The sequence below is a fragment of the Pseudomyrmex gracilis genome, unplaced genomic scaffold, assembly GCF_002006095.1.
Source record: "Pseudomyrmex gracilis isolate BER0280 unplaced genomic scaffold, ASM200609v1 scaffold_76, whole genome shotgun sequence".
In the NCBI taxonomy this organism is placed as follows: Eukaryota; Metazoa; Arthropoda; class Insecta; order Hymenoptera; family Formicidae; genus Pseudomyrmex; species Pseudomyrmex gracilis.
Genome location: NW_018020660.1, coordinates 58805 through 78653, shown reverse-complemented (window position 1 = coordinate 78653; position 19849 = coordinate 58805). Strand labels below are relative to the sequence as shown.

General features: G+C 37.1%; 5 protein-coding genes across 12 annotated transcripts; 2 read left to right on the top strand and 3 right to left on the bottom strand.

The window, feature by feature from the left end:
• The first annotated feature begins 86 nt into the window (after positions 1-86).
• LOC109854965 (ZZ-type zinc finger-containing protein 3) lies at positions 87-2019 on the top strand. 2 transcript variants are annotated; one of them, XM_020428633.1, is made up of 6 exons: positions 89-336; positions 476-795; positions 869-1025; positions 1246-1487; positions 1552-1674; positions 1748-2019. In XM_020428633.1, exons 2-6 carry the CDS (start codon positions 592-594, stop codon positions 2000-2002), a joined length of 981 nt encoding a protein of 326 aa, XP_020284222.1. In that variant the 5' UTR covers positions 89-336; positions 476-591; the 3' UTR covers positions 2003-2019. The 2 variants fall into 2 exon arrangements, with proteins under 2 accessions (XP_020284221.1, XP_020284222.1); XM_020428632.1 differs by having other exon boundaries at positions 87-795.
• Positions 1920-3793, bottom strand: LOC109854964 (queuine tRNA-ribosyltransferase accessory subunit 2). 2 transcript variants are annotated; one of them, XM_020428631.1, is made up of 7 exons: positions 3607-3793; positions 3384-3533; positions 2852-3316; positions 2574-2779; positions 2274-2399; positions 2087-2208; positions 1920-2011 (listed from the first exon to the last, which is right to left on the bottom strand). In XM_020428631.1, exons 1-7 carry the CDS (start codon positions 3715-3717, stop codon positions 2004-2006), a joined length of 1188 nt encoding a protein of 395 aa, XP_020284220.1. In that variant the 5' UTR covers positions 3718-3793; the 3' UTR covers positions 1920-2003. The 2 variants fall into 2 exon arrangements, with proteins under 2 accessions (XP_020284220.1, XP_020284218.1); XM_020428629.1 differs by lacking the exon at positions 1920-2011 and having other exon boundaries at positions 2056-2208.
• Positions 3794-4559: 766 nt separating this feature from the next.
• On the top strand, positions 4560-13977 carry LOC109854954 (clustered mitochondria protein homolog). 3 transcript variants are annotated; one of them, XM_020428610.1, is made up of 6 exons: positions 4560-4770; positions 7924-8276; positions 8366-8788; positions 9095-11650; positions 11801-11926; positions 12065-13977. In XM_020428610.1, the coding sequence occupies exons 2-6, from the start codon at positions 7926-7928 to the stop codon at positions 12719-12721; spliced, it is 4113 nt and encodes a 1370-aa protein (XP_020284199.1). In that variant the 5' UTR covers positions 4560-4770; positions 7924-7925; the 3' UTR covers positions 12722-13977. The 3 variants fall into 3 exon arrangements, with proteins under 3 accessions (XP_020284199.1, XP_020284197.1, XP_020284198.1); XM_020428608.1 differs by having other exon boundaries at positions 4560-5021; XM_020428609.1 differs by lacking the exon at positions 4560-4770 and adding an exon at positions 5047-5746.
• A 64-nt stretch (positions 13978-14041) lies between these two features.
• Positions 14042-17446, bottom strand: LOC109854953 (methyltransferase-like protein 16 homolog). 3 transcript variants are annotated; one of them, XM_020428607.1, is made up of 7 exons: positions 17378-17446; positions 17113-17298; positions 16682-16789; positions 16230-16370; positions 15753-16110; positions 15375-15573; positions 14042-15270 (listed from the first exon to the last, which is right to left on the bottom strand). In XM_020428607.1, the coding sequence occupies exons 2-7, from the start codon at positions 17276-17278 to the stop codon at positions 14686-14688; spliced, it is 1557 nt and encodes a 518-aa protein (XP_020284196.1). In that variant the 5' UTR covers positions 17279-17298; positions 17378-17446; the 3' UTR covers positions 14042-14685. The 3 variants fall into 3 exon arrangements, with proteins under 3 accessions (XP_020284196.1, XP_020284194.1, XP_020284195.1); XM_020428605.1 differs by having other exon boundaries at positions 16682-16898; positions 17113-17421; XM_020428606.1 differs by having other exon boundaries at positions 17113-17421.
• Positions 17447-17536: 90 nt separating this feature from the next.
• Positions 17537-19836, bottom strand: LOC109854952 (DNA repair protein RAD51 homolog 4). 2 transcript variants are annotated; one of them, XM_020428603.1, is made up of 6 exons: positions 19748-19836; positions 19218-19386; positions 18935-19047; positions 18468-18678; positions 18064-18240; positions 17537-17945 (listed from the first exon to the last, which is right to left on the bottom strand). In XM_020428603.1, the coding sequence occupies exons 2-6, from the start codon at positions 19359-19361 to the stop codon at positions 17643-17645; spliced, it is 948 nt and encodes a 315-aa protein (XP_020284192.1). In that variant the 5' UTR covers positions 19362-19386; positions 19748-19836; the 3' UTR covers positions 17537-17642. The 2 variants fall into 2 exon arrangements, with proteins under 2 accessions (XP_020284192.1, XP_020284193.1); XM_020428604.1 differs by lacking the exon at positions 19748-19836 and adding an exon at positions 19573-19661.
• Between the last annotated feature and the right edge of the window lie 13 nt (positions 19837-19849).

Here is a 19849-nt window from a genome sequence, read left to right as displayed (position 1 = left end):
GTGCAGTCCTGAAAGGTAGAAAAAGGACAAATCAAGAAGTCTGTTCTTTTTACCTGAACTAGCTACATTAGTTCAGAGTTTATCTTTCTTTTTCCAATGTGGAGTAAAAAAGATAAACTTTGAACTAGTGCAGCCAGTTTCAGGTAAAAAGAACAGACCTAAAGTTTTACAAAGGTGAAGAAAACCGATTTTAGGAGAAGAATGGACATAAATAAAGAGATAGTGACAGAGTGGATAATATTATTATTTGTGTGATACTGCATCATTGATATATATACATATAACAGTCGAACCTCCCAAAACGTATACAGTCGGGACCGACGAGCCTCCCAAAACGTATACTTCTCCTATTCACTCACATACATATGCACATAAATTTTTATTTATATATAAAGTTCATGAATTAAAAAGATGACTGACACAGAAGTTACAATATCTGAAGAGGATGAATTTTATTTTGAATCTGATCATTTAGCATTGAAAGGTAACAAGGATTACAGTGCATTCCTGAAAACTATAGTAACTCTCGAGGCCCAGAGAGTTCAAGCCATAAGAGATTTGGACGAACTTAAGTCCGTGCAATCTAAAGCGATGAAAGATCCGATAGCGTTTGTGGCGCAGCTGCAAAACGGCGATCTTCCAGAGCTACCCTGTCCACAGACTATTGCTGACATTCCTCATGTCAATTGGTCGCAGTACGATGTTGGATCTTCAGATACACGATTAAAACCGCATACTCGACACAAACATGTGTTATCTCAGGTTCAACAGAAAAATGAACGAGAAAGTGGAAAGGTGTGTCAATGTTGTCTTGTAGAATAGTCACAGTTTGTCTATTATATTGAGTTACAAGAATCTTGATTGATAGATCTTCGTCAGAGGTCGTGCTTTTGATGAGAGTAAGCCTGAAACTTTTAATCAATTGTGGACAATAGAAGAACAAAGAAGACTTGAAGAGCTCTTAATTGAATATCCACCTGAAGAAGTGGAGATGAGACGGTGGACCAAGATAGCCCATGCATTAGGTATTTTGATCTGAAATCAAAACAAATTGTTGCTTTGTTTTGATTTCAGATATTTTTTTCTATCTTCAATGTGTTATATATTGTGCTTTTTGAACATTGGACTTACAGTTTAAATATTTATAACTATTTGAAAAACATGTACAAAAATATACTAAGTTCAGTTTGTTTATATATTATAAATCAATCTGTTTAGATGTTAAAATTGCTTTCTTTCACACAGGAAATCGAACACCCAAGCAAGTATCTAGTAGAGTTCAAAAGTATTTCATTAAACTTGGAAAAGCAGGTTTACCCATACCAGGAAGGGGACCTAAGCAAAAGTTTGATATTAAAAGAAGTTCAACCCATAAACATCAACGTAACAATCACTTTTTGTTCAAACGTTCCACATTCTTTCCTCATCACGATGTTTCTTTTAATATACCTGAAGAAAATAAGGAACAATCTATAGCAGAAGAATATGTAAGAACTTACATTATTATTTTACAAATTAAAAACCTAATAGTAAAGGATCTTCTGCTTTCAGGATATAACAGATACAAGTAAAGAATGTGATAATCCAGAATTAAGATACATTGATTTACTCTGTCAAGTAAAGACTGAAAAGGAACAGGATCCGTCTTCTCTGTACCAACATATTGGATACAAGGTAATGATGATTAACTTTTTTTTTTACTGTATATACATAAATTTTGTGTATATTAATAATATTCTTTTCACAGTGTACAGTGTGTGGTGAGGAACCATTGAGAGGTACCAGATGGCACTGTGCTGAATGTTATAATCGAGTTAATTTATGTGGTGATTGTGCGGTCGCACAATTGGAAGCAGAAAATCCTGCACATGATCTATCTCATAGATTAATTCCTATAAAATCATCACAATCCTCCAAAAGTTACGACCAAGACTATCTCCCACACAGTTTCAGCAATTCCTCCTCTTACAACTATCTCGATCCGAATTTTTTATGTGACTAACTTAGTTTCCTAAATAAATATAATCAAAGTCAAAGTACATGTACACGTAAAAATTAATTTAAAAATGCACTATTTATACAGTACCAGATTTACAGTTGCTAAGTAACGTTTTTTGAACAAATTTTGTACGAAGTTGATTGAACGTTCCGTTTCTTATACTGTCACGAATGGCTGTGAAAAAGTCAAGGTACTGATGTGTGTTGTGTCTGAAAATAAAATAGTAGTTAAACAATTTTATATAAGGTTTATAAATTTTTGATTAATTACTTACATCATTAGAAGAACCGAGCCGAGCATTTCTTTGGTCTGCTGCAAATGATGGAGATACGCTTTTGTATGATTTTTACATGTGATACACGTGCATTTCTTACAAATAGGAGAGAAGTCATCTTTGTACCTAGAGAATAAAAATAAGCATTACATATAAGAACATAAAAAGAATATGTTTATTATTATATAATATTTTAAGGCTCGTGAAAATGTCATACAAGAATATAAGGCCGAACTGATAATTCGAAACGCTTTCGCGCGCGCGGCCTTATATTCTTTTATTATTATATCTTAATATTACCTTTTCTCTGCTACTGATATTGCATACTCATCACTTGCACAAGTGTCAGAACAATCGCACATGAAATTCAAAGCCTTAGATTGTTCAGTGATTACATAAGGGTAGGACGAGTCGAATATATCTACTCCTAACTCAATAAGATCAAGCACTGTAGTTGGATTCCAGCAGCCCATTGATACTCTTACTTTATCAGCAGGCAGTAAATTCTACAAAATATTATAGTCTCTTTGTGGAAGCATTTTAAATATGCACATAAACAGTGTAATTCAGAAACTTACAATAGTGTGCTGGACTACTTGTTTTACTTGTTCTGACGAAACATTTTGCACACTTGGACCATTGTTGTGTAACCCATCTATTACAAATCCTGCTAAAGGCTTATCCTTTAAATAACTTATCGATTCCTCTCTGGCTTCCAAATTATACCCACCCTCTACTGGCCCCAATATTCCTTTTGATTTCAATGTGTCTGAGCCCAGGTGTATATCTAAACATTGTTCTAGTAGTACTTTACTTCGAGATACAGCCTTTGACACTCGTTTTGCACTACTGTTCACATTTGTATCTCCATCACACAAAGCAACATAAAAGTCTGGTTTAAAAGCCTGCACAATCTCCATGTAATCTTTAGCAGTAAGAAATACTCTTCCTGTTCTGGACCAAAGTGAAATAGAGTCCAATCGCTGGAAGCCAGAATTTGTGGTATATGCAATATCGTGTATTGATAAAAAATTGATATACTCCTAAAAAGAACAGAAAATTCTTTTATGACAACGAAATTTTAATAAACTATTTAATTTTTTGTTGTACCTCCATGCAGACGAATTCAGCAAAAGAAATATTAAGCTCTTTAAGAGTATCTTTCATTGATATGGTTGAGGGAAGTGAAACAGATAACAATTGTTGTTTTGTTGTTACCATTTTAAAGACATCTTTTGTTAAATGTGGTACACCGCCACCCTACAATTATTTCGATATATAATAAGAATTTCATATAATTAAAAAAAAAAAATTTAATTTCTGCATCTTATACCTTTGTATAAATCATAAGTAGGGGTGTTTCAAAAGATACATTAGGCATTCTTTCGAATCCACTCAGTGTACCAATTCGAGCACGTGCTACAGAATCGGCGAGAAACTTCATTGTTTCAATTTATTTAAGATTTTTCTTCAAATTAAATTAATAGTTTATATAAGGCCTTGTTAAATTAATAGTTTATATAAAGACTTATTAACATAAATATGTAAAATGTTACAATGAATTAATTTATGCACATTTAATATAAATTTTATTCACACAAAATAACAATCATATTTTACATTCGCTGTCTTACAAATTGAAAAAAACCACATTGATATCTTCGCAACCTAATTCAAACGTAAATTAAAAAAAAATTTCAAATCACAACAATGGGTGCTTTCCTGCTGCGTACACAGGCAACCCAAAATTTTACTCCACATTGGAAAAAGAAAGATAAACTCTGAACTAGTGTAGCCAGTTCAGGTAAAAAGAACAGATTAATGTGTAATCGCTCTTTCGCCCTGTAAAGCCTATGTCACACTACGGATTAGGATTGAGATTGGATTGCAATTTGGCCAATCAGAGAGAAGATCACTAAACTTAGGATTGGTTTTCTTTTTTCTAATTGGTCAAATTTCAATCTAATCTCAATCCCAATCCGTAGTGTGACATAGGCTTTTGTGGATATGGCGCTAATACTAGCGGCGGAAACTGTCGTAAGAAACTACAATAGGATGGTCGCTCTCAGTCTTTTTTATGGTTATAGGTTTTTATGTAGATAGGCCTTCACATGATAGGTTTTTACAGTGGATATAAGCGGCTGTCGGCCAATCGCGTGCCGTTGCGTTCCGCTGCCAGCTTCATGCCGCAGGCCAATCACGGTCGTGCCGCAAGTTCATGTGTCGTAGTGGTTCGTAGTCCATTCGAAAGGCACGTGTGATCAGCGAAACCGCGCGCGCACGAGTCGTGTGTCGCCCTTTGAAAAAGTCAGACGTCGTCGTCGTCGTCGCCGCCGCCGCTGCCGCCGCTTCTACTGCTACTGCTATCGTTGTCGTTCTCCATCGGTACCGAACGGAATTCGAAAAGGGTGTGCGCGTATCTGTAAAATTCCCAGTGAGGATCGGTGAGCGAGCGAACAAACGGATGAACGGACGGACGGATAGACGGATAAAGAAGGGAAGTTTTGCTAAAGAAAGAATTGTTTGAAAAATAGAAAATCGCGTCTTTATCTCGTCGTCTTCTTGGTTTTACTGCTTTAATTATCATCCTTATCATCGTCGTCTTCGTCTTCTTCGTCTAAATGGTCGCGGGAATGGCAGTCGGTGCACAAATCGACACGTCCGAGCGAAAGACCGGCAATGCGAAGATCTCCCTGCTGAACGGCGATCAGAAACACGAGGACACGAGAACGACCAGCACCACCACCGGTCAGTAGCTCTTCCTCGACACGCGTTTTCGCGCACGAAGATAGCACGCAGTGGCTCTTTAAGTTAAGGTTAATCGCGAAAAAAGAATTGTCGACCTGTTTTTCGCGTTATGTAATCGTCGACGGGGGGAAGACGACGTCCCGTCCCGCATCTCGTCAAGGGTATTTCTCGGGAGGGGGGTTGTCAACGGGAAATTCCTTCGTTGTGTTCCTCTTGGTTTGTCTCGTCATATGCGGCGAGAAAAGCCGGCCTCGATCGTACGGGAGCGAGCGAGAAGGATCGGGCGAGGAAGTGAGACGCACGTCACGCGAGGCATCTTATGTAACCCCCAATAAGAATTGCGCGAATATCTCGACGCACGGGGTCATGTGAGCCGCCGATCGTCGAAGAAGGTGGCAGAAGGGAGGGTTTTTAACAGAGGATGCACCACGGCGCCAACGGATGAATTTTCTTTCTCTGCCACTTCGCAAAAATATCACCCTGACGCGGAATGCTGAACGAGTCGCATCTCGATTTCCTTTTGTCTTACGATTTGCACTTGGATGTTTGTACTCCAGATTGTTGTTTTTGTCTTAGAACCTTAAAATAGCCGGAAAACAGTAAGAAAATGTTCGACGAAAGTATTCAAAAAGGTACATCTGTGTGACAGAGATACTTGCTGTGTGAAATTTTATTTGGGATGGTTGTAAAACAGGAATCCTAAGGGTTACATTTGGAAAAGAGAGGTAAAAGAGTTTTTCTTACAAAGTAATATTGTTGACATAGAAAATGACACATGAAATCCTGATATGTTAATCGTAGACTTTGACCTTTGTTCAAGACTGACCTTTTTCTACACATTCTATACATTTCACATGAAAAATAGAAATTTAATTTATGCGAATAGATAGTGTAAGTTAATTATTGATTTTTATTTCTGGCGAGCAATAAAAAGATAATTAGCCGCTTAGCTGAAACTTTTTGAAATGAGAACCTTTCAACGAACGTTTTGACTCGGCATGTGTGAGAGAGACCACAGTGACAATCTATAAATCCATCTCTCGCACAATGAAGAATCAACGCAGACTCACGCACACGTGCTGCAATCGTATTTACGTAATAGAGCTTCAGCTGGATCGTTTTTCGACGGAAGAAACAATCAATCAAAATTATCGAATTTTCGCGCGATCCCGTAAGAAAATTTCGATGGAAGACAGTGACTCGATGACGTGATGATCTAAGGATAAACCATAATCCGATGATGCAACATTGATATTCAGAATGACGTCAATGTGTAGTGCACTTTATATTTGCAAGCGGAAACAAATATTGATGTTCAAAAGAAGAAACAACAGTTTTAAACTTTGTAACAAATCATTGGATGTTATATCGTAACTTCAAATGAATAACATTGAATTTTTAATCAAGATAGAGAGAGATAAGGATGAGAGAAGAATGAGAGAAGGAGAATAAAGTTTGCAAGTTTGCTTCTTACTTCATATGCATTGAGGGAACAATGGCAGAATCGCGAAACAAGTATCGATAAGCAGCAGCAGCAGGGGTTATCAGCGCGTCAGCTATTGTACAGCTGCAAAACGTCATACGAGCAAACATCCCGTAAAAATATGAAGATGGTCGGAGTCGAACTGTTTGTGCGTTACATACATGCACTAATGCAACTCGACAATACTTTCACCTTAGGGCTTATATGTTTAAATGTGTGACCCTCCTCACGTCTTCGAGACACGTCGTGAACTCGCATAACTCTCGTACAGTAAACCCGCCGCTTTGAGTTTATATTTAGCTGTAAACACTATCTGCGGCATATCTATATTCGAGTTCATATTCACATTCAGATTTTCTAGTTAATTTGATTATTTGAAAGACAAATCTTCCAGAAGGCATAAAAAGACGCACGAAAAGCGCTCAAGTTGTCTCTGAAAATTTTGAATCGTTTTTTTTTTTTTTTTTTCAAGTTTTATTTTGTCAATGAGATTGATTTTAATTATTTATAACTTTGACTATATAGTAAAATAATTTTATTATATATATATATAAATGTATTGTTTTTCTTCGATTAATCTCTAAATTTGAAAAAGCTCTATAATATCTACTTTTATTGTGTTTATTAAATGTGGAAAACAACATACGACGTTGATAAAAATTATAAAATTGGCTATGAATCGCAAGAATCGTTTAAAGAAAATAGCAAATTGTTTGTTCACTCTTGTTGAGGTCAACGAATGCCGAGCAGTGTCGTTGCATTTCCGTCACAAGGATCACGCTTGTGAATTGAATTAACCGACGATTTATAATTAACGCGGGTATAGAAAAGTGGTAATTTGCTCAGACGAGATACGCCAAAAATTCGATTGAGAACACTTTAACTATAATATATAAATAAAAATTTATAAATTATAAATAATTATAAATAAACTTGTTTATAAAACAAATATATAAATAATATATAACAAATTATATATATATATATATATATATATTGAAACTGTGCGCGTTTTACTGCTCGTCGCGTAATAAAATTGACGATAAACCTGTCGTTGGCATTTTCCACTTTAGTACAAACAATTAGTTTGAGAGACCGCCGTCTTATTATACTTACCGTATACTTCTTCGCTTTTATACATCCTTCTCACAACTTGTATTTGTAATAGCTTATCTCTGCATCTGATTACACGTTCTAACATGAAGAACGAAATATATTCTGCGCCGAATGATAGTGGAAACCGTATACACGATAACACGGTGATAAGAACAGGGGATAGTCGATAAGAAAATCCAGTAAAACGAAATTAAAAAAAGTACGATACGAAAGAGATCTACCTTTGAAACTTTTGTATCTAATTGTTAAAATTGTTTCTTTTTTTTAACACTTTTACTATTTTTATAAATGTTGATTGTGCAGAGATGAAACAGGAGACAAAAGAGAGCGGAAGCACAAGCGTGGCCGCGGAAAACGTGGTCGAGAAAGGAGAAGTTGAGGCGACGAAAGAAGACGAAAAAGAGAAGAACAAAGAAATAGAATCGACGAAAGAAGTCGAGAAGGAGAATAAGAATAACGAGGCCACGGAGGAAGTCAAAAATGAGATGAATAAGGAAGATAAAAATAGTGATAAAAATGAGAAAGAAGCCAAGGAAAAAGATGTCGCAAACGAGCAGGAGGTCGTATTTATTCAGGACATGGGCTTTACTGTCAAGATTGTTAGTCCAGGTTCCGAGCCCTTCGATATTCAGGTCTCCAGTATGGAACTCGTGCAGGTATTTATTTTTTGACAATAAAGTATATGTATTAATCTGTGATATATTTTTGAGGTTTTATTATACATGTATTATTGTTTACATGATAGGAAATTCATCAGTTGCTCATGGACCGCGAGGACACGTGTCACCGCACGTGTTTTTCCTTGCAGCTAGGAGGCAATACGTTGGACAACTTCGCCGAGTTGAAAAACATTGAAGGACTAAAGGACGGTTCCATTATCAAGGTGGTGGAGGAGCCTTATACGATGCGAGAGGCTCGCATACACGTGCGACACGTGCGCGACCTGCTGAAGTCCGTGGATCCCGCGGACGCTTACAATGGCGTTGAATGCAGCAGTCTGTCGTTCCTCAATGTCGTGACAAATGGCGATATCTTGGAAAAGAAAAAGACCCGAGCGGACTCAGTTGATTGCACGCCGCCGGATTACATTATACCTGGTTGCAAGGACAGACCTTTATTGCCACTTCAGCCGCAAGCGAAGGAACAAAAGTGCCCGCCGTGTTTAAAGGTTTCTAGATAATTTTACAAACCTTTATAAGAGTATAAGAGAATAACAAATAAAACGAAATAAACGTGTTTGCTGGAGATTGTATCAATGATATTTTTTTTAGCCTTTAGAAATTTGAAAAAGAAAGAAAAGTCTATAAAGCTCTTTTCTGTTTTGGAATGCAAGCTTTTCCATTTTTAAACGTATATTGTCGAAGAACCTTTTATCAATCAAGAGAATAGCTCTTTTTGCATAATATATAATGTAATACTTAAAATATATTTTCTTGCAAACAAAATTACATATTTTCTCACATTTTATCTCTAGGTTTTAACAACATCAGGCTGGAATCCACCGCCTGGTCATAGAAAACTTCACGGTGATCTGATGTACTTGCACGTGGTCACGTTAGAAGACAAACAGTATTATTTAACGGCCTGTGCCAGAGGTTTTTTTGTCAACCAGTCGACTAAAGAGGTGTTCAATCCTAAACCAGCTGTGCCCAGCCATTTATGTCACAGTTTAATCGAGCTGCTGAATCAGCTTAGTCCGGCCTTCAAGCGAGGATTCGCGGCTATGCAACGGCGCAGGACACAGAGGCATCCTTTTGAGCGAGTAGCCACTCCGTATCAGCTCTACGCCTGGAGTGCACCTCAGATCGAGCACACTATCGACGCCATCCGTGCGGAAGATACTTTCTCTTCTAAGTTAGGATACGAGGAACATATCCCTGGGCAAACTCGCGACTGGAACGAGGAATTGCAAACCACGAGAGAACTGCCGCGCAAAAATCTTCCCGAGAGATTGTTACGAGAACGCGCTATTTTTAAAGTTCACAGTGACTTTGTAGCTGCTGCGACCCGTGGAGCGGTGGCGGTGATCGACGGCAACGTAATGGCAATCAATCCAGGAGAAGAAGCCAAAATGCAGATGTTCATCTGGAACAATATCTTCTTCTCACTCGGTTTTGACGTGCGGGATCACTACAAAGAGTTGGGCGGCGATGCCGCTGCTTTTGTTGCGCCCCGCAATGATCTGCAAGGTGTTCGAGTGTACGCAGCTGTGGATCTGCCCGGCCTTTACACTCTCGGCACCGTTGTCATCGATTACAGAGGTTATCGCGTAACCGCGCAATCCATTATACCGGGTATATTGGAACGTGAACAGGAACAGTCTGTGGTATATGGATCGATCGACTTTGGAAAAACGGTTCTCACTCATACCAAGTACCTCGAGCTGCTGAACAAAGCCGGGCAGCAATTGAAAATTCTTCCCCATAAGGTAATCAATGACGCCGGTGAGGAAGTCGAACTTTGCAGCAGTGTAGAATGCAAAGGTATCATTGGTAACGACTCGCGACATTATGTGCTGGATTTGTTGAGGACTTTTCCACCCGATGTGAATTTTTTGAAACTGGAAGGTGTGGAGTTGAGTAAAGAGGCGCGAGCTTTGGGCTTTCCCGTTGAACACAAGCACAGACTGGCCTGTTTACGTCAAGAACTCATAGATTCATTCGTCGATTCCAGATATGTTCAGTTTATTAAACACGCGGCAGTTCATCTCCAGCAGTTGACGTCAGCTAGAAGATCTCAAAAAGAAAAAGAGACCAAGGAAGATAAGAAAGAAGACTCGCTTGTAAATATGACAGTGGACAGCAACAAAGAGGATAGCGTTCAACAGTCGCTGATAGAAGCTGATGAAGCTAAAAAGATCGTCGAGAGTATCACAGATTCAATTACGGGTGGTGAAAAACAGGAATTGGAAGAGAGCACAAAAGAAATCGTTCGAAAAGCTGCGGCAGCGGTAGGCAGCTTGCGAGATGCCGAGTTCGATGTGAGATTCAATCCCGATGTGTTCTCACCCGGCGTCAAGCATCCTAACGGTCCTGATCTGAAGAAGCAGAAACAATTGGTGAAGGACGCCGCAGACTTTCTTCTTACAGTGCAACTACCGACATTCATTCGAGAATGTCTGGATCACACGGCGGCCGCAATGGATGGCAGCACGTTGGTGGAGGCTCTCCACGGTAGAGGCATCAATGTCCGCTACCTTGGCAAATTGGCAGCCATGTTAGCTGCGGTACCACAACTGCAGTATCTCAATCGCATCGCCGTTTCCGAGCTGATTCTCCGATCAGCTAAACATGTTTTCATCTCTTACATGCAGGGCACGGAGCTCATGAGTCTGTCCGCAGCTGTTAGCCACTTCCTGAATTGCTTGTTATCATCGGCACAAATTATACATCCGCAACAAAATCTGGAGGAGCTCCAAAGCAAAACTGCGAAACGCCGCAACAAGCGGAAGGGTAGGAACAACGGACCGCAACAATCAGAAGTTGAGTGGGCGTCTTTGACGCCCAGATCGTTATGGCAACAAATCAAGGGTGACTTGAAGGCCTATTACGACTGGGAAACGCCCTGTCCGGAGTCTCTGGATGCTACAATAGAGCACTTTCATTTGCAGAAAATATCTCTACTACGCGGCTTCTGCATAAAGACCGGTATTCAGATATTACTGCGCGAGTACAACTTTGAAAACAAAAATCGAGCGACCTTCTTTGAGGAAGATATACTGAACATTTTCCCCGTCGTCAAGCATATCAATCCTAGAGCTAGCGACGCGTACAACTTCTACACCACTGGCCAAAGTAAGATTCAACAGGGATACTTAAAAGATGGATACGAGTTGATCAGCGAGGCGCTTAATCTTTTGAATAACGTTTACGGCGCCATGCATCCCGAGATCGCACAGTGTCTCAGAATGTTGGCGCGATTGAATTATATAATGGGCGATCACGCGGAAGCGCTTGCTACACAACAGAAAGCTGTTCTCATGTCGGAAAGAGTCAACGGCATCGATCATCCGTATACGATTACGGAATACGTAAGTTAAACAAGCTTTACGAGTATGTGTGAGTGAATAATATACAATTAAAACATAATAATATTATACGTGTTTTTTGAAGAGTTAAAAAAATAACTATTTTATTGATATTCCCTACAAAAAATTAGTTTTGTTTTTTTTCGTTTTCAGATACATCTCGCCTTATACTCCTTTGCCAACGGCCAAGTATCCGTATCATTAAGATTATTGTACAGGGCACGTTATCTGGCATTGTTAGTCTGTGGCGAAGATCATCCGGAAGTGGCCCTGCTCGACGTAAGTCTAATCAAGTGATATATATTTCATTACATTTTAGTGATATATTCAACATTGATAATTCAAATATGATAATTGAGATATTTTTTGAAAATGTTTACATCAAGACGATAACGTAACATTCGATTCTCTTTTCAGAGTAACATCTCGTTGATCCTACACGCAGTAGGTGAATATGAGTTGTCGCTGCGCTTTTTGGAACACGCGTTAGCTCTGAACTTACGTTACCACGGCCCCCGTTCATTGAAAGTCGCGGTATCGTATCATCTAGTGGCGCGTACACAATCTTGCATGGGTGATTTCCGGGCGGCGTTAAACAACGAGAAGGAGACATACGCGATCTACAAGCAGCAGCTAGGCGAAGATCACGAGAAAACGAAGGAGAGCAGCGATTGTTTGCGTCATCTGACTCAGCAGGCGGTCGTGCTTCAGAAGAAGATGAACGAGATCTACACAGGCAAGTCGGGCGTGAGTCTGCCGCCAATACAAGTGCAGCCGCCCAGTATGGGTTCGGTGCTGGATATGCTCAACGTGATCAACGGTATCCTTTTCGTGCAAATCAGCCAGCAAGATATTGACAACTTTAAGGCAGAAATAGAAAAACGACAGAAAGAACAGTCGCCGGATAATGTCGAGGCTGGTAAAACAAACGTTGAAAAAGATGATACCAAGAAGGAAGACAACGAGACCAAGAAGGTGTTCACAATAACGGCGAAGGAAGTCGAGAAAATTGAAGAAAAGAAACTAGAGAACAGCAAAGCGGACACCTTAGAGTCTGTTGCAGCAGAAAGCTGAGTTCTCCGTACGCCGACAACGAATGTTAGTAGTTTTTTTTTCTTTTTTTTTAAGCTCTAGTCCTCCCAACGTGGAAGACGACGATTTCACGCGGAGTCGAGAGAATTGAGTATATATCAATACTTGGTATTTGTATTGTTTTGTTGTACTGTTCACAGAGTATGTAGTATGATTGTAAGACTCTTGAGAAGAAAAAAGAGATGTAAAGTTTTATTATTGTTCAATGGTGTGTTTGCGAAGCAAAACGGTGGTGGCGTGTGCAACGTTGAAATTTGCTTGCGGAACGCACACACTCCTTTGTTACGCCAAGTTTACATAACAAAGGTGCCATGTCTCGCTTTTACGGAGCGCCGTAAAATCAAAGAGCAATGTGATCTCTTCACTTGCGCGCGTGCGTGAGATTACATTTTTTAAGAGTTCAAGTTGTTCATCTCGCGATAAAAAAAGAAACCGTTGACGATCGTATCGTCAATCCGTTAAAGTAAGTAGAATAACGATTCGATTCTCAATCGAATTTGCAACAGAGAAATCAATTTTCTTCTTATTTTCTATCACTTTATATCAAAAATAAAAAGGATGCACTAATGCGCATTGATATTAAACTGTCATATTGACATACTAAAAAAAAGCATCAGGTGCTGTAGGCTTTTGCATCTAGAATTAGAATGCGATAGGTTTTACATCATAACTGCATTCAATTCGTTATTTTCATGCGACCAATGTTACACAGATTAATAATAATAAATCAGATTTTTATTACTAATCTGTCTCACTAATTGTCGTGTGAAGTCACCGTTTAGTGCCTTTTAGGCATTGTTAATTGTTACTCCATTCTAATTGCCATCAAGAGAGAGAAAAAACAGAAAAAACAACATTTAAAATGTAATCCACGCAAAATATGTAATCCACCATTTTTCGTCTCCTATTATGATACTTCGCATGAAAGTGCTTCCTTTTACGTTAATTTAAGTTCTTGAAAAAAATCAGATTTATATTGTAAGCAGTGTACAATTTTTCGTTAACATAAGAGTGAACTGTCTCTTTTTTTTTTTAACATTCTTCTCTCACGAGAATGTTGATATGTGAAGTAAAAGTATAGCGAATGGCATTGTTACCCGATCATGTTCGTTGATAAGAACACACAGTCAATCGATCGTCGATCGAGCGTCATTAGTCACGACTGTGGTAAGTCGACTTCCAGTTTCACGACGATTATAGTCCTAAGATCGTAAATAAAAATCGATTGTTACCATACTGTTAATATTAATTTTTGTTCATTTTTATATACGCAGCACACACGTATGTACACAAATTTTTTTGTTGATCTTTATATATATATATATATCTTTACACACCACACCACACCACACCACACACACACACACACACACATCCTGCGAATCCTTCGCTCGAGTCGAGCAATACGAAATTTCCCGTCACAATTATTGAGCAGATTATCGCGATTAATAATGCAGTAGCAGTAGTCACGAAGTAATTTAATTAGAAAATAAAAAAAAATAGCAGTGATTAATTCTTTTGTTGTAGTCATCAATAGATTTTAAACAAGATTAGGCCTGACGAGAGCACCAGCAATCTTTGCAATAAAAGAACGATCAATTAACGATGAGGATAACACATTATCATGATGTATATGCGGTCAGCATCGATGTTTTCCGTCGACAGACTTATTTTTTTGTATCGCAATACTAATCATAATTAAACTTATCACACATCGCACTTGTTAGTCAAATTGTATTATAAAAGAAGTATAATATAGTAAGTATAAGATCCATTATACAAATAAAAACGTTATACTTAGTTTACGTATACTATCCTGTTATAAACTTTCTTTAACATATCGCATGAAATAAATTTGTTTTTACATGTAACACGTGTAACATATCGATCTAATGTGAAAACGAAACTCTTTGTCTCGTTAATAATTCGATAAAAATCTTTCTCTCTTAACTATCTAACTGCGATTGTCTGATTGAAATAACGGAAGTTTTTTTCGTTCTTTTTCTTTTTTTCTTAGCAGATATCGACGAATTATCCAGAGTTTTATTTCTTATTCCCAATTTGTTTATCAAATATTGTCGCAACGACTGTAATGCTTCCACACCGCCATTACCGGTCCTAAATATCATCTGTATCTTGAACATATTTTGCACAGTTCCTTTTTTACATTTAATATTTCCCATTTCCACGCAGAGCATGCAAGTAAGTAAAGGAACACATTCATCAGACTCCTTATCAAAACTTTTGCTTCTACTTTTTGCAGTAGTTTCAGGTTTAATTGAAGACGAAGAACTGTTATTAAACTCAACATTGTTCGACTCTTCTGCAACAAGTATTGCATCAGACATTTTTTCAATGTCTACATTCGTCTCAAATTCACTGTTTTCTATTTTTAGCTTTTTTAAAGCAAGTTGTCGTTGCATCAAACGCCGTTTTCTGCGCATATGCTCCCACGATCTTTCCATTGCAGTTATTTCACACACCCAAGCGTCGGAGCTGTCCTCGGGAATCGCCACGTCCTCCAATTTAATCTGATACAACAATAATAACAAGAATCAATTGAAGTTACGAATTCTTTAAAACTTTATTTTTATTCCAGATAATAAACTTAACACTAAAAAAATGTAGACATTACACTCAATTCTTCCATGGTTGTTCTTAAAAAGCTAATTAAATCATTCAGACAAGAAAATTTTTCCTCAACCGAAAATGTTATCGTAGTTTTATAATCGTTTTTGAAGCATTGCATCATAGATTTTCCACTCTTTCTGATAACAGGCGCGGCGCCCAGATCTAGGACGCTCTTTGGTAGAAAACTCCAAGCTAAACCCCATCTGTTGAAAAAACTTTTTGTCTTTTAGTATAAAAATTTTATTTCTAAATTTGATGAATGAAGATTAGCACATGAATTTTAAATATTATTTAAGGCTCAGGTTTTCCCTCGCCGCTGTCTTTGTTTAATGACATCAGAGGCAAAAAATTAGTAGCTAAGCCTCAATACATTTTTAATTACCGTGTTGTATGTCCCTGGCAGAATTCTGTCCACGTCAAGTTTTCTATATCTTTCGATCTTATCAGACTTTTCAGTTGAAACAAATCAGCTTTCTTGCCGATCATTGTGCTGTAGATTTTTATCCGATCTCTTATCTCGATACTTTCCTCTATCATTTTTGTCACAAAAGCCACTTCGCCACCCTTAATCTTTAGTTCGCCTTCGTTTCCGGTGGGCGCGTTTCTCGGCGGAAAGGCCTTTTCTACTTTCTCGTCGTCACCTTCACTTTCGAAAAACGGCGGGTTGCACATGGAGAAATCATAAAATTTATCGTCTTCTATCACGTCCTTAAAGATTCTGTCGGAGTTCACTAGAATTACTGTATTGGAAAATTTATTATGTGGAGAATTAATATTACCATGACTTATCTTCTTTATTTCCTATAAACGTTTTTTATTTTCTTTATTTTAATAAAATACTATCCTTGATAAATCTTACCTTTAATTAAATTGCACAAGTTGTTTCTCTTCACACATTCTTTTGCATATTCTACACTTTTTTTATCTACTTCTGTAGCAATTACATGGCACTGATACATCTGTGCCAGTAATAAAGCATATATACAAATTGCTCCTGTTCCTATTTAAAACAAAACTAATCTAAAAATGTCAAATAATCTAGAATATTCTAATATTGTGGCTGAATTATTAGAAAGTAAAACCATTATATTGTAAAAAATAATACATATATATAATTCTCTTCTTTATAAAAACTATTTCTCTTATTACAGCTACATATATGATTGTACTTAAAAAAAAAAAAAAAAAAAAACATTTTAACATCTTGCTAATCAGCATTTTTGATGCAAAACTAGCCCAGAAAATCATCAGATACGCAATCACAAATATAGACTAGTCAGCAAAGTGTTAAAACAGCAATGTTACATTTACCAATATCAATGCCTGTAATCTTATTCATTTCCAGTTTGGAATGTTTCATCAAGTCCTCAATCCAAAGAATATAATTCATTCGCAGTGTGATTGCTGGATTCAGATTATCTGGTGGAATAGTTACATGTAAATCAAAATCATGCTTGAGAAGCGTCTCCGTGAGAACACGCAGGCTTTTTTTGTCTTGAAAGTCAATCTTGACTTTTCCTGCAAGATCCTAAATATCCAACACAAAACAACATAAAAAAGTAGTTTCTTTGCATTTGTATTTGAACATATTATATTTTAAAAGTATAAATTGTGGACGTGCTTGTACTATTTTATACTTTTGCAAAATCTACATTTTTAAATACTTTGTTTTTCTTTTCCTATAACCTAAATGTATGTCCAATTACATGTTGCTTAAATTGATATAAATATTATTACATTACCACAATTGCAATTTCGCGAAATTCTGGGTACATGATCGCAAGTTCCTTGTAATTCGGCGATTTCTTGTACTTGTTCCTCGGGTGAATATATTTCTTTACGTTCATTTTGAAGATCTAATTTTCGTTCCTTAATTTGTATGTTAAGATATAATTTTGTTAACGGCATTAACGCAAATCTGCATAATCCTGTAACATAACTTTTCGCGATTTACGACACTAGTCAAAACATGTAATTATGCATAAAGAAAATGTATTTATAAATTACATGCAGTAAATCCAAGCAAAGAGATAAAAGTAAAGTGACACATGTCAAATGTTAGGTAAGTACCGTCAGGTTTGGTTAGAAATGTTCGTAAGTTTCTTTGACTATAAAAAATAAGTTTGGTTTGAAATGTAGTTAGTAGACAATAAATTCTCAGACACATAGTAATCAAACAAAAGTTCAATTTATTTTTTAACAAGTAAGCATATATACATTTCAAGAGATAAGGATTATAATGAGTGATTTTTGTTAAAACTAATTTACATTACTACGTCATTCCGGTATTGTTCACTGTCACAATGCAAGACAGATTCTCTTCTAATTTTGAATCTCTCCACACGCTAATTCTCCGAGTCTCACCATTTTGTCTTGTTAGCAACAGTCTCATAACTGGTACGTTCATCCAATATTTGCCTAGCGCCGGTTTTATAAGACCTGCTTGATCTTGTGAATTCCACCAGGTGACCAAATTCACTGTGATTACAACTGCGTGGCATTCCCTTGTTAAAAATCGACATATCTCAGCCAACTCGTCAAGCTCATAGATGGTCTCTTTATCATGTTGTGACACCTTAAAGAATAAAGTAAAAAACTTATTTGTAGTTAACAACGTGCTCGTTACAAGATAAGCACTTGTAAGCTGATTGTGACTCATCGATATAACGACAAGATCGGTATCGCTTATTTACCTTAAAGATAATAGCAGGCAAAGAGTCGATAATCACGAGAAAGAGTTTCCTCTCTTTAAGAGACTTGTTATTCTTTTCCATTTTGCACAGAGTTACTAATTGTCGTAGAGCTTGTATCAATTCATCAGGCGAATACACATAACAGACTTTCATACGTTGCAGTGCATCTTCTGCAACCTGAAAAATAAGAAAATGCAACTTATGTATTCAGAATACAACAATGGAATCAAAACTCCGATATTTTGAAAATTTTATCTGCACAATGCATTGAATTAGTTTGCTACGAAAAGTGCAAACAATACATATGAAAAGTTTTCACACAACTATATAAAAATATCAAATTCTATTTTCTCAAATTATTTCTTACTAATAAGTAATTTTTTTTTAATAATTGAACGTCATACTTTCTGACTGAGGTTTCTTGTTTTCAGAATTTCCTCGTATCGCAGTTTAGAAAAATCTTTTTTCGTATCAAAATACCACGCAACAGTGTTTAATCGAGCTGTAGCGTTAGCGGCTATTGTCAAACATAATTGCGTTTTTCCCGAAGAAGAAGGTCCGCACAGCTCGTACAATTGCCCGGAATATAGACCACCTTTCAGCAATTCGTCCAAGCTGTTTTGCCAAAAATCAATCATAAAACACCAGACAAAACAATGTCTCTTCTATTTCTTAAGTGAATATCTAAAGTATCCATACGGAACAATATTCTATACACACTTCTATTAGATGTTTATTAGATGTTACGTGGAGTTGTAAACATGGACCGACGTTATGTCTGTGTGAGTACTTGATATATTCAGTATAAAATATTGTCTTTTTGTCTGGTTTCGATTAAGAATTGAAAAACTGATTGTTCTCGAAAACATACCAGATCACACTAGTTGGGACAATATGTCCGCGTTCTATCGCAAGAAGATTAACGGCATTTTTCTTTGTACATCCAAAGTTTTTCACTATGTGTTGTTTTACTTGCAGTATATCCTGCAAAAATAAATACGCACAACATATAGTGTGCGTGTGTGTATGAGTTACAGATGTCAAGTAAATCTTTTTTTATTTTTATCTATCTAATGCATACGTGAGAATGAATATATATATTTTATTTATCTTTTGCAAAAAATATAAAATATACACTTTTAACGAATACAAACCGTGTGCGAAAGACCAGTAAAAGTCGCCAATTTGATCGGATCTGCATTGACAAAATCCACTATTGTAATTATATTTCTTCGTCGCAAATTCTCCGTCAATGTCGCGGAAAAAAGTGGATGAATATTTGAATTCAATTTAATCATCCTTCGGTTCGGACAGCGTTGTTATCTGAAAAACAAAACACTTGTAAAAACTGCAATTTATAACAAAAATCATGTTTTAACTTAAATATTTTTTGTTCGAAAAATTGAAGAGAGATTTTTTTCCCGCTTAATTGCGCGATGCTGTTTAATCATCATGGTGAAATGAAACATTTCGTCAATTTTTCATTGAAAAAATTACGTAATAACGCACTACGTGATTCAAATTGCAGGTATTTCCGGTGGCTGGGAGGAAGTTGACATTAGACTAACGTGCGCCAACAGTGTTCAATTATCTATCTCTTTTTGTCGAACACACGGCGAGCCTGCCAACATTCCGTAGGTTCGGTCGACGAACAGTCGATCAGTATTCGCCGTACGCATCTTACCTTCTTATTCGGGCGAAAATACAGGGAATCTGGAACCTTAGAGTGTGGTTGTAATGGCGATCGTCCACGCGATGGCGATTTCCGCGCGCAAAAATTCCACAC